The sequence below is a fragment of the Crinia signifera genome, chromosome 2, assembly GCF_055691185.1.
Source record: "Crinia signifera chromosome 2, ASM5569118v1, whole genome shotgun sequence".
Lineage (NCBI taxonomy): Eukaryota > Metazoa > Chordata > Amphibia > Anura > Myobatrachidae > Crinia > Crinia signifera.
The window spans coordinates 379,210,215-379,224,064 of record NC_139218.1 but is presented as its reverse complement, the minus strand read 5'-3'; the positions used below and the strand labels follow the sequence as shown (position 1 = coordinate 379,224,064).

Sequence of the window (13,850 nt, the reverse complement as noted above, 5' to 3'; positions counted from 1 at the left end):
TGGACGGTGGCCCTGAGTCAGTGTCTCCTTCTACTGGGTGGGAGTTAGGGTGCATGAGAGCAGGATGCTGGGATATGAGGCATGATAGGGGTATGTGGGCAACACAGCGTCAGCGATTACCCAGTGGTGGAAGTTACGGTTCAGGAGAGCAGGAAGCTGGGTAGTGATAGGGGTGTTGTGGGCATACGGGGGACTAAAGAGGGTGGTGGACACTGTGCAGCTTCTGCCAGTGGGTGAGGGTCCAGCGTGGCAGCACGAAATACAGGAGTCAGTGTCTCCTCCGACTGGGTGGGAGTTAGGGTGCATGAGAGCAGGAGGCTGGGCGGTAAAGCATGATAGGGGAATGTGGGCAACACAGGGTGAGCGGGTCTCCACTGGCGGAAGTTACGGGGCAGGAGAACAGGAGGCAGGGCAGTGTCCTCCCACATTGATGGCAAAAGTATTCAACATCGGCCATAAACCATCGATTATTTGAAAATCATTGATGGTCGATGGGCATCCCTATAACTGGAGGAGGGTGGGGGACAGTATGCAGCTCCCGGCAGTGGGTGAGCGTCTCCTCCCACTGGGAGGGAGTGAGCGTGCATGAGAGCAGGAGGCTGTATAATAGTGGTATGTGGGCAAGACATTGATAAAAGTTGTGGCGCTGGTGCAGAGGGCAGTGGGGAAACCTGCAGTGCGGCAGCCAGGGCCGGATTTCCCACCTAGGGGCGGTACCTGCTTGTGGTGGTCAGGATCCCCCATTGTCACGGGGGTACGTGAAATGCGGGAGCGGGGGCCGCGGTGGTCCGCTGGGGGGTGGAATTGCCGGAAGGGGGTCTGGGGGGTCTGCAAATTGCGGGAGGGGGGGTGGTGTGTGGGGATCCGCGGTTAGCGGGAGGGGGCGGGGGTCCGCAAATCGTGGGCGGGGGCGCGGGGGCTTGAATCGTGGGAAGGGGGGTCCGCAAATTGCGGGAGGGGGGTTGTCGGGGTTAGTGAATTGCGGGAGGGGGGGTTGCGGAGGTCCGTGAATTGCGGGAGGGGCGCGTGGGGTGCCGTGAGTCAAGGGGGGGTGGGGCGGGGGTCCGTGAATCACGGGAGGGGTCATGAATCGCAGGAGGGGGGGGTCGTGGGGGGGCTGCGAATCGCAGGAGGGGGGGTGTGGGGGGTTGCCGTGAATTGCATGAGGGGGGCGTGAATCAAGGGAGGGTGGGCGCAGGGGGGTGGTGCGGGGGTCCGTGAATCGCGGGAGGGGGCATGAATCGCGGGAGGGGGGTCGTGGGGGGTTCTGAATCGCAGGAAGGGGGGTATGGGGGGTGCCGTGAATTGCGTGAGGGGGGCATGAATCGCGGGAGGGGGGGGTCCCCGAATGTGTGAATTACGGGGCGGTCGCAAATCGCGAGAGGTGCCGAGGGGGCCCGCAAATCGCGGGAGGGGGGCGCTACGGGGGGTTTCGTAAATGGGAGGGGGGGTCGTGGGGGGTTGCGAATCGCAGGAAGGAGGGTGTGGGGGGTGCCGTGAATTGCGTGAGAGGGGCATGAATCGCGGGAGGTAGGGTCCCCGAATGTGTGAATTAGGGGGCGGTTGCAAATCGCGAGAAGTGCCGAGGGGGCCCGCAAATCGCGGGAGGGGGGCGCTAGGGGGGGTTCCGTGAATCGCGGGAGGGGGCGGCGCGAATTGCGGGAGGGGGTTTCGCGGGGGGCCCTTTTAATGCCGGGAGGGGGGGTCGCAGGGGTCCCGCGAATCGCGGGAGGGGAGGATGCAGGGGTCCTGCGAATCACGGGAGGGGGCTCGCGGGAGGGAGGGGTCGCTGGGGTCCCTCGATTTGCGGGAGGGTCGCGGGGGTCCCGCGTTTCCCGGGAGGGGGTGGTCGCAGAGGTCCAGCGAATCGCGGGAGGGGGTGGTCGGGTCTGGGACGGATATTAGACAGCACTTACATTGACAGCCATTACATCGACACCATTAGTTCGACAGCTCAATAGGTCAACATGGTTTTAGGTCGACATACCATTAGGTTGACATGTCATTATGTCGACAGCTCCTTAGGTCGACAGCTAATTAGGTCGACAGCTCATTAGGTTGACATGTTTTTAGGTCGACACTGCCATTAGGTCGACAGAGTCTATGTCGACAGTCAAAAGGTCGACATGGGTTTTTTCACTGTTTTTTTGGCCGAAATGTCGACACAGTCGACATAAACACAGTTTGAAGTGTACCGCAGCCGCTTGCTATGCTTCGGGCACGGTGCCTCGCTGCGCTCGGCACACTATTTTATTCTCCCACCACGCCCTAGTGGATAGTAGGGCATGAAATACCGCCTGTCGGCACATGTCGGCTCGATAAACAGTGAAAAAAACCCATGTCGACCTTTTGACTGTCGACATAGACACTGTCGACCTAATGGCAGTGTCGACCTAATGAGCTGTCGACCTAATGAGCTGTCGACCTAATGACATGTCGACCTAATGGTATGTCGACCTAAAACCATGTCGACCTATTGAGCTGTCGAACTTATGGTGTCGATGTAATGGCTGTCGATGTAAGTGCTGTCTAACAATAGTCCGGATACCGGGGTGGTCGCGGGGGTCCTGCGAATCGTGGGAGGGGGGTCGCGGGGGTCCCGCGAATCGCGGGAGGGGGGGTTCGCGGGGTCCCGCGAATCACGGGAGGGGGGGTCGCGGAGGTTCCGCGAATCGCGGGAGGGGGGTCGCGGGGGTCCCGCGAATCGCGGGAGGGGGGTCGTGGGGGTCCCGCGATTCGCGGGAGGGGGGGGGGCGCGGGGGTCCCGCGATTCGCGGGAGGGGGGGTCGCGGGGGGGCCCGCGAATCGCGGGAGGGGGGGTCGCGGGGGGTCCCGCGAATCGCGGGAGGGGGGGTCGCGGGGGGGTCCCGCGAATCGCGGGAGGGGGGGGTCGCGGGGGGTCCCGCGAATCCCGGGAGGGGGGTCGCGGGGGTCCTGGCAGAGGGTAGGGATGTGCAGGAGTAATGGTGGATGGTGGCTGTGGAGTAATGGTGGATGGTGGGCATGTACTGTAGCCCTGGCTGGGCGGGGGGAGGTGATGTCAAGGGGGTGGAACGTCAGACACATGAAAGTGAAACTGTTCTCCACAGGAACGTTCTCCACAGGGGTTGAGTGACAGATCTGGCTAAATATATAAGAGATAAGAGATAAGCACGCGAAAAATGCTTAGGCTCTCTATCGCCATCTATTGGCAACACACCATACTGCAACTACTGTATATTGGGCCTGATTCATGGTTGGCTCACTTAAATTAGCTGCCTACTGCCTAGCGAGCACCTTAACGCCACCCTGCCAAATGCCTCCGCGGTGCCCGAATCCCTCCGCAAGCATGCGAGGGGAGGTGTTCGCGACACCATTAGGTCAACATGCATTAAGGTCGACATGCAGGAAGGTCAACATGACTGTAGGTGGAAATGGGTTAGGTCCACAGGGTCATTAGGTCAACACAAGCATTAGGTCGACATAGGGGAGGTCAACATTCAAAAGGTCGACATGTTTTTTTTTTTAATTGTCCCCAATTTCTACACAGTCAACATGGACACTGAAACGTGGAACCGCGTCCCCTCGTATGGCTTGCTACACTCGCCAAGCTTCGGGCACGGTGCCTCGCTATGCTCGTCACACTACTTTATTCTCCCGCCATGCGCTAGTGGATGGTAGGGCATGAAATACCGCCTGTCGGCACATGTTGGCTCAAATTTTTTTTTTTAAACCCCATGTCGGGGGGGGGGGGGGGGGGCAAGACAGCCGGTGTGCAACCCTGGTGTATCTGTGGAGTCTGCAGAGGCAGAATTACCATTGGTGCAGCAAGTGCAGAGGACTAAGGGGCCCACTGCTGCCCCTGTCACCCTCTCCCTGTCACCCTCTGCCTCTCCCTGTCACCCACTGAAGTGTTGCATTTTGTGAACTTGGGTTGGGTGGAAGAAGGCGGCCAAGTTATTTTTTTGCCCCTAGACCCACCACCCTCAAGTTCCGCCACTGGTCAGGTGCAAACTTGTATGAGCAAAACATTGTAACTACATCACTGCTGCTGTATCCAGTCTACATACGGTAGCCATAGGCCCAACCCTTAACCTTTCCAGTATAGGCTGTGTACTGTACAGTATTGTGAATACATTTGCAATGACTCTGCTGGGCTTCTCTGGGCTGCAGCTCCATAGTCTAGAAAATCGTAAATCCAATGGGGTCTTTGTACATAATGAATTACAGTAGGCCCTCTCAGGGTTGTAACTAGTACATTGAGGGCCCAATAGCAAAACCTTGAAAGGCCCCCACCCCACCATCACCACCATTGTCGCTATAATGTCCCTTAGGAGGGCAGAAGAGAGAGAGAGGGGAATGAGACAAAGTGGTCGATTTAGTCTAATCAAGTCTAGTCGAGTCTAATAGGTGCTCTTCTGATTTATCCATTTTTTGAATGATGATTCCTGTGCGATATAAAGGTCTAATACAAAGGAAGGCTACCTGCAGTATATGCCCCCTGTTGTGGAACGGTTTCCTTTGACTTTCAGGGCATACTGGGGCTTGTGGTTAACAAAGTGCCACCACAAGCTGCCAAACCTCATCAAAGCCTTTTATAATATACTAGGTGATTCATCGCGCCCTACGGGCGCTCTTCACACCGGCGTAAGGGGCTACGCCCCTTAATTTGTGAACATTTGTATTGTGAGAAATATGGTTAGAATTGTATGAAAGATGCCTGTATTGCAGCTTCTGGCAGTGGGTGAGGGTCCAGCGTGGCAGCACAGGAGTACCGGACGGTGGCCCTGAGTCAGTGTCTCCTTCTACTGGGTGGGAGTTAGGGTGCATGAGAGCAGGAGGCTGGGATATGAGGCATGATAGGGGTATGTGGGCAACACAGCGTCTGCGATTACCCAGTGGTGGAAGTTACGGTTCAGGAGAGCAGGAAGCTGGGTAGTGATAGGGGTGTGTGGGCATACGGGGGACTAAAGAGGGTGGTGGACACTGTGCAGCTTCTGCCAGTGGGTGAGGGTCCAGCGTGGCAGCACAGAAATACAGGAGTCAGTGTCTCCTCCGACTGGGTGGGAGTTAGGGTGCATGAGAGCAGGAGGCTGGGCGGTAAAGCATGATAGGGGAATGTGGGCAACACAGGGTGAGCGGGTCTCCACTGGCGGAAGTTACGGGGCAGGAGAACAGGAGGCAGGGCAGTGTCCTCCCACATTGATGGCAAAAGTATTCAACATCGGCCATAAACCATCGATTATTTGAAAATCATTGATGGTCGATGGGCATCCCTATAACTGGAGGAGGGTGGGGGACAGTATGCAGCTCCCGGCAGTGGGTGAGCGTCTCCTCCCACTGGGAGGGAGTGAGCGTGCATGAGAGCAGGAGGCTGTATAATAGTGGTATGTGGGCAAGACATTGATAAAAGTTGTGGCGCTGGTGCAGAGGGCAGTGGGGAAACCTGCAGTGTGGCAGCCAGGGCCGGATTTCCCACCTAGGGGCGGTACCTGCTTGTGGTGGTCAGGATCCCCCATTGTCACGGGGGTACGTGAAATGCGGGAGCGGGGGCCGCGGTGGTCCGCTGGGGGGTGGAATTGCCGGAAGGGGGTCTGGGGGGTCTGCAAATTGCGGGAGGGGGGGTGGTGTGTGGGGATCCGCGGTTAGCGGGAGGGGGCGGGGGTCCGCAAATCGTGGGCGGGGGCGCGGGGGCTTGAATCGTGGGAAGGGGGGTCCGCAAATTGCGGGAGGGGGGTTGTCGGGGTTAGTGAATTGCGGGAGGGGGGGTTGCGGAGGTCCGTGAATTGCGGGAGGGGCGCGTGGGGTGCCGTGAGTCAAGGGGGGTGGGGCGGGGGTCCGTGAATCACGGGAGGGGTCATGAATCGCAGGAGGGGGGGGTCGTGGGGGGGCTGCGAATCGCAGGAGGGGGGGTGTGGGGGGTTGCCGTGAATTGCATGAGGGGGGCGTGAATCAAGGGAGGGTGGGCGCAGGGGGGTGGTGCGGGGGTCCGTGAATCGCGGGAGGGGGCATGAATCGCGGGAGGGGGGGTCGTGGGGGGTTCTGAATCGCAGGAAGGGGGGTATGGGGGGTGCCGTGAATTGCGTGAGGGGGGCATGAATCGCGGGAGGGGGGGGTCCCCGAATGTGTGAATTACGGGGCGGTCGCAAATCGCGAGAGGTGCCGAGGGGGCCCGCAAATCGCGGGAGGGGGGCGCTACGGGGGGTTTCGTAAATCGCGGGAGGGGGGGTCGTGGGGGGTTGCGAATCGCAGGAAGGAGGGTGTGGGGGGTGCCGTGAATTGCGTGAGAGGGGCATGAATCGCGGGAGGTAGGGTCCCCGAATGTGTGAATTAGGGGGCGGTTGCAAATCGCGAGAAGTGCCGAGGGGGCCCGCAAATCGCGGGAGGGGGGCGCTAGGGGGGGTTCCGTGAATCGCGGGAGGGGGCGGCGCGAATTGCGGGAGGGGGTTTCGCGGGGGGCCCTTTTAATGCCGGGAGGGGGGGGTCGCAGGGGTCCCGCGAATCGCGGGAGGGGAGGATGCAGGGGTCCTGCGAATCACGGGAGGGGGCTCGCGGGAGGGAGGGGTCGCTGGGGTCCCTCGATTTGCGGGAGGGTCGCGGGGGTCCCGCGTTTCCCGGGAGGGGGTGGTCGCAGAGGTCCAGCGAATCGCGGGAGGGGGTGGTCGGGTCTGGGACGGATATTAGACAGCACTTACATTGACAGCCATTACATCGACACCATTAGTTCGACAGCTCAATAGGTCAACATGGTTTTAGGTCGACATACCATTAGGTTGACATGTCATTATGTCGACAGCTCCTTAGGTCGACAGCTAATTAGGTCGACAGCTCATTAGGTTGACATGTTTTTAGGTCGACACTGCCATTAGGTCGACAGAGTCTATGTCGATAGTCAAAAGGTCGACATGGGTTTTTTCACTGTTTTTTTGGCCGAAATGTCGACACAGTCGACATAAACACAGTTTGAAGTGTACCGCAGCCGCTTGCTATGCTTCGGGCACGGTGCCTCGCTGCGCTCGGCACACTATTTTATTCTCCCACCACGCCCTAGTGGATAGTAAGGCATGAAATACCGCCTGTCGGCACATGTCGGCTCGATAAACAGTGAAAAAACCCATGTCGACCTTTTGACTGTCGACATAGACACTGTCGACCTAATGGCAGTGTCGACCTAATGAGCTGTCGACCTAATGAGCTGTCGACCTAATGACATGTCGACCTAATGGTATGTCGACCTAAAACCATGTCGACCTATTGAGCTGTCGAACTAATGGTGTCGATGTAATGGCTGTCGATGTAAGTGCTGTCTAACAATAGTCCGGATACCGGGGTGGTCGCGGGGGTCCTGCGAATCGTGGGAGGGGGGTCGCGGGGGTCCCGCGAATCGCGGGAGGGGGGGTTCGCGGGGTCCCGCGAATCACGGGAGGGGGGGTCGCGGAGGTTCCGCGAATCGCGGGAGGGGGGGTCGCGGGGATCCCGCGAATCGCGGGAGGGGGGTCGCGGGGGTCCCGCGATTCGCGGGAGGGGGGGGGCGCGGGGGTCCCGCGATGCGCGGGGGTCCCGCGATTCGCGGGAGGGGGGGTCGCGGGGGGGCCCGCGAATCGCGGGAGGGGGGGTCGCGGGGGGGTCCCGCGAATCGCGGGAGGGGGGGTCGCGGGGGGGTCCCGCGAATCGCGGGAGGGGGGGGTCGCGGGGGGTCCCGCGAATCCCGGGAGGGGGGTCGCGGGGGTCCTGGCAGAGGGTAGGGATGTGCAGGAGTAATGGTGGATGGTGGCTGTGGAGTAATGGTGGATGGTGGGCGTGTACTGTAGCCCTGGCTGGGCGGGGGGAGGTGATGTCAAGGGGGTGGAACGTCAGACACATGAAAGTGAAACTGTTCAACACAGGAACGTTCTCCACAGGGGTTGAGTGACAGATCTGGCTAAATATATAAGAGATAAGAGATAAGCACGCGAAAAATGCTTAGGCTCTCTATCGCCATCTATTGGCAACACACCATACTGCAACTACTGTATATTGGGCCTGATTCATGGTTGGCTCACTTAAATTAGCTGCCTACTGCCTAGCGAGCACCTTAACGCCACCCTGCCAAATGCCTCCGCGGTGCCCGAATCCCTCCGCAAGCATGCGAGGGGAGGTGTTCGCGACACCATTAGGTCAACATGCATTAAGGTCGACATGCAGGAAGGTCAACATGACTGTAGGTGGAAATGGGTTAGGTCCACAGGGTCATTAGGTCAACACAAGCATTAGGTCGACATAGGGGAGGTCAACATTCAAAAGGTCGACATGTTTTTTTTTTTAATTGTCCCCAATTTCTACACAGTCAACATGGACACTGAAACGTGGAACCGCGTCCCCTCGTATGGCTTGCTACACTCGCCAAGCTTCGGGCACGGTGCCTCGCTATGCTCGTCACACTACTTTATTCTCCCGCCATGCGCTAGTGGATGGTAGGGCATGAAATACCGCCTGTCGGCACATGTTGGCTCAAATTTTTTTTTTTAAACCCCATGTCGACCTATTTTTGTGTCGACCTAATGACCCTGTCGATCTAACCCATGTCGACCCACCTACATTATTGCATGCCGTCCCAATGCTTGTAGACCAAATGACCGTATCCTTTTGTTTAGTATCTGTAGTGTAATGAAAATGGGCAGTAACCCACAGCAACCAGTTTGTTGAATGCAAGTTAGGGCAAGCAAGTTTCAAAGTGCTACAGGTTACACCATTGCTTTTTACAGCATGCAACTTCCATTAAAGCACCTTTCTTGTGTGTTCCTTCATTGTCAGCCAGTTATACAAATGAATAGGCAGCGATGTAACAGGGCCACTTTCAGTCCGGCATTTAGGTCACTTGACAATCAGCAGCAAAAATGGGGCGAACACTTCAAAACCTTCTCTTTGATGATTTCAATCCCGTTTCATCACTTGTGCATCCAAGAGACCGGCTCTAACACACGACCTCTGAAGTGATCTATGTTTAGAATCATAGCACTTTTCAAGTTGTTCTCAGTTGCTTTAGAGGATAATTGTGGAACTGGAAACTAATCTGATGTTTTCTCTTGCAGGTAACGCCTTTGTGGTGAGTCTGGCCTTCGCAGACCTCGTGGTGGCTTTGTATCCCTACCCATTAGTGCTGGTGGCCATTTTTAAGAACGGATGGGCCCTCGGAGAAATGCACTGCAAAGTTAGCGGGTTTGTCATGGGCTTGAGCGTCATCGGATCCATCTTCAACATCACCGCGATAGCCATCAACCGCTACTGCTACATCTGCCATAGCTTTGTGTATGACAAGCTCTTCGGTGCCTGGAATACAATGGTGTACGTGTGTCTCATTTGGGTTTTCACCGTCCTGGCCACTGTACCAAACTTCTTTGTCGGGTCTTTGGAATACGACCCCCGGATCTATTCCTGCACTTTCGTTCAGACCGTAAGCTCCTCCTACACCATCACGGTGGTGGTCATCCATTTCCTTGTGCCAATCACTGTGGTGACATTTTGTTATCTGCGGATATGGATTTTGGTGATTCAGGTGAGGAGAAAGGTGAAATCCGAAATGAAGCCAAGGATGAAACAAAGTGACTTCAGGAACTTTCTTACGATGTTTGTGGTGTTTGTCATTTTTGCATTTTGTTGGGCTCCCCTGAACTTCATTGGGCTGGCCGTGGCCATCAACCCCGCAGTAGTGGCCCCCAAAATTCCAGAGTGGTTGTTTGTGCTAAGTTATTTCATGGCTTATTCCAACAGTTGCCTTAACGCTGTTATATATGGACTTCTAAATCAGAACTTTCGGAAAGAGTACAAAAGGATTTTAATGTCACTCTGGACTCCTAGACTGTTCTTTCAGGAAATCTCTAGAGGGGGTACGGAGTGCCCGAAGAGCAAGCCTTCCCCTGCTCTGAATAACAATGACCAGATGAAAACCGATACTGTTTAATTCCACTGTGACCGGACAGAGAGCCATTGAACACAAGCCAATGTGACTGCATTCACTCAATCGAATATTTTTATATCGTAAAGGAAAATGCACCTCGAAAAACTATTTTTGTATACATCATGTAACTGCATAAACTGTATAATTAAACTCTTCAACTTACTTTATGAGGGGTTATTTTTTAAGGGTAGTTCTAAACGGGTGCTGTTCAGAATTAACCATTGAGTACAGCACTTTGAATCGGTGTCCTTCTAAAGATGTTGTATAATCATCGCTATACATACACCCACAATGGGGGATCCCCTACATTTAACACATTTACCGAAGTTTTGACGATTTAGCTGAGAGATTTAAAGGGCCAATATTCTTTTTTAAAGGCAAAAGCAAACACGCTTTTTTCGTTACAAGAAGATTGGAGCCTTATAGCTCCCATCAAAATCACTAACATCTCAGCAAAACGCGTCAAGTATTACATTTGGGCGCCCCAGAAATCTGTAGAAGAAGAGCCTTCAATGCGAGGCCTGGAAGGAAAATGATATTCCATTCAAATAGTAAAAGGTCCTAAATAGAAATAGGAAGATTTATTCTACAAATTTACTGCATAATCGCATGGCCTGCGTTATCTGATTATGGGCCAAGGTGTGTAGGCTGCTCACCTGTTGTTTTAAGCTGCACATTCAGTACAGTCTTAAATCTGATGTATAGATCATGTGACCATAGAAAAGATGCACAAATCATCATCAACAATAAAACTTGCACTTAGTAGAAGTAGCCATCTCAATCTAACGCATTTCATGATCCTTGTTACTCGAAGGGTTGGGCTAAACTTGCAGATCCATGTTCTTACTGTACTGCATTTGCAAATGAATGTCCAGCTCCATCCAGCTCTCTCCATGGACATGGCTATGGGTTAGTTCCTGTGGTAGGAGGTCCTGCAGTCCTAGAGGCATATCCTGGGAGCACCAGTTGTTGCATAATTGAAGCGGTGTCGATTGGGGGGAGTTGTATCCCACTAGCAGAGTTTGTACACAGATATACATGACCTCTACACAGATATACAAGGCATCCTTTTTCCATTTTTGGAATATTTTGTTTTTATAACTGTTAGGTATCAATGTGGGCTACTGTTCCCCTATACAGACATTTAGCACTAGAGTAGAATTTCTTGGTAGAATGCAACATACAAAACAGGAGGCATATGAGAAGAAAAGTTGAAGTGGTCTATTCATTATCCATAATGATCGAAGGCTGGATGGACCTCAATATTTCAGCAATCTAGTGCCACAGTACGTACCAACTTCTGGTGAAAGGAACCCAGTAGCAGCAGCAGAGCGATCCAACTCCAAGAGTGGGGAGGGGGGATTATAGAACCACACAGCGAATGTTCCCATAGCCGGCCAAGTTGGGGGATAAAAGGTAAGCTGGAGATAACAGTTAAATCTCCAATGTCACCTGTATCATAAATGGCACGGACACTCGACATAAGGTGGCACAAGCCAGTATTGCAGGGGTGGCCAAACCTGTCCTCAAGATCTACCAACGATGCATGTTTTCCAGGCAACCTGTGGATCTATAGTAGGAATGAATGCAGCATGTTTGAAAATGTGACAGTTAGTAATGACTACAGCTGTGCACCAGCTAGGTAACCTGGAAAACGTGGACCGTTGGTAGATCTTGAGGACCGGTTTGGCCACCCCTGCAGTATTGTGTAGAGCTCTATAGAATATTGGTTTAAGACACCTCATCATGAACTTTGACATCTCATCACCAGCAGTGACACCTCATCACGAGAATTCCAGCATATCACACAAAGCCACGCAAATGTCCGGCCAGAAGGAGAGCACAATGAGGACAAATCTGTACACCTGTCATAGCTGTATTGCTTACGAGGGCCTGGCTGTGGGAGCAAATACAAATTGATGATGATTATAAGGCCAGCAGTAGCATGTGATAGGTGCTTCCTTTGTTAATAGTGCCAAAATAATATGATTTTGTGGCCGTGTTTTATAACACATTTTGCTGCTACTTCTTTTATACACAAGAAGGAAGATCACAACTGATTTATTTCTGTAACTTAAACCTAATAGTCAATGTGTTTCTCACTATCAAAATTAATATTAAAAATATAACCAGCTTGGCTTATTATGACCTGGTTGGGTGTAATTGTAGCTGGGTGTAAAGACACCTGATACCCATCATACCATAATGTGGGTGTCCTAAAAAGAGCTCAGGGAGGAAAGAACTGATTCAAGGCTGGATGCTTCTTGAGCATACGTACTTGTTGTCTTTGACAAGTCTTGGTCTGGAAGGTCCGAAGAGACGAGGAAGCAGGTTGGCATGATTGGGGTAGAGCGCCATGAATCGGGTCATTGTGCCATCATCTCATGTGACATTTTGCCGGGATTAGTGATACTGTGGGTAGTGCCGGGATAAACCGCTTTATATATCGAATTGCATCACAAAGGGCCTTATTTTGGTTCATTCTTTCTGACAAAATCCTTCTTAGATGGACAAAACCAAGTGCACTGCAGGGGGGGCAGATGTAACATGTGCAGAGAGAATTAGATTTGGGTGAGTAATTTTGTTTCTGTGCAGGGAAAATACTGACTGCTTTATTTTTACACTGCAATATAGATCTCACTTTGAAGTAAAACCCAACCCAAATCTAATTCTCTCTGCACATTTTACATCTGCCCCACCTGCAGTGCACATGGTTTTGCCCATCTAAGAAGGATTTTGTCAGAAAGAATGAACCAAAATAAGGCCCATAGACCTTTCTCGCCCACTTTACCGGTAGCCAGGAGCAAATCTTAAGATATCTCCAGCTAAGCATTGGGGCAAGAAGGTGACATTTTTTTATATAGTTTTTTGTCGATACGTATATGGCTGAATCAAATTATCATAAATGATACTTTTCTATTGTAAAATATTGCAGAATTCTATTTACTATAATTAATAATAAAAAAAAAAAAATGTAAATGTTATTCTTTTTCCCCACAAATTCAAAGCTAATTTTATGCGGAGCTTAATTATTAAAAAAATAATAATATTTGGGGGTGAAGCTGTCAAATACATTTCTTTAATAGTTTGAGGGCAATAAATGAATGTACTGTAGCTAATTATACTGTAAATAATTTTCTATGCCGCAGAGTTACATGCAGATAATACAAGAACTTTATGATTTACCATTAACTAACGGAATGTTTTTTTCTAATTTGTCATTGTTGGATTTTCTTCAGCCAAAACACAATAGTTATGCTATATTCACGTGTATGTACAGTAGGGAGATGGATTCATACAGTATTCTCTCTTCGAAGGACATTATTTGTTATTGCAACTAATAATAATATAATAGGTTTTGCAATTGAAATCTTCGCTGTACAAACATTTCCATTATGATCTGACTCAATGCAGGCAAGGACAATGATTTACCAAGCCATTAAGGGAAGTGAAAGCAGATCCCGGCACATGCGGCACTACCGTGCATGGTTAACGTATTGGCACTCGCGTGTAGCTTTGTTAAAGCAAGGATGGAGCTCAGCGCGCTCGTAAAGGTACTGTATTTACTGGGAAATGTTTTCCTTCTGTTTCCTGGAGTTCTGCATTAATGCATTTTTAAAACCATCCCTCGTTTAAAAAAACACATACAGGTCTAACTCTCTCTGCACATGTTACATCTGCCCCACCTGCAGTGTCAGGGTTGGACTGGCCCACAGGGGTACAGGGGAAATCCCTGGTGGGGAGCCATCTCATCTTCAAATGATCAGGTTCCAGAAAATTCATATGTATAATTTAAATTCTTGCTCTATCTAATACTAAGCCAGTCCACTGTAGTGGTTGGCCACACCTCCTCTGGAGGCTGACCACACCCCTAAACTTGGGCCCTTAGAAAACTTTATGTCCCAGTCTGACAATGTGCCTTGCAACATGGTTT

General features: G+C 52.3%; 1 protein-coding gene across 1 annotated transcript in view; it reads left to right on the top strand.

Moving 5' to 3' along the window:
- The window catches only part of MTNR1B (melatonin receptor 1B), a 139,168-nt gene extending 129,090 nt beyond the window's left edge, over window positions 1–10,078 (top strand). Inside the window, exon 2 of the mRNA XM_083170137.1 lies at window positions 9,051–10,078. Within this exon, the coding sequence (XP_083026263.1) occupies window positions 9,051–9,919 (869 nt within the window). The 3' untranslated portion in view covers window positions 9,920–10,078. The remainder of the gene's footprint in view (window positions 1–9,050) is intronic.
- The last annotated feature ends 3,772 nt before the right edge of the window (window positions 10,079–13,850 follow it).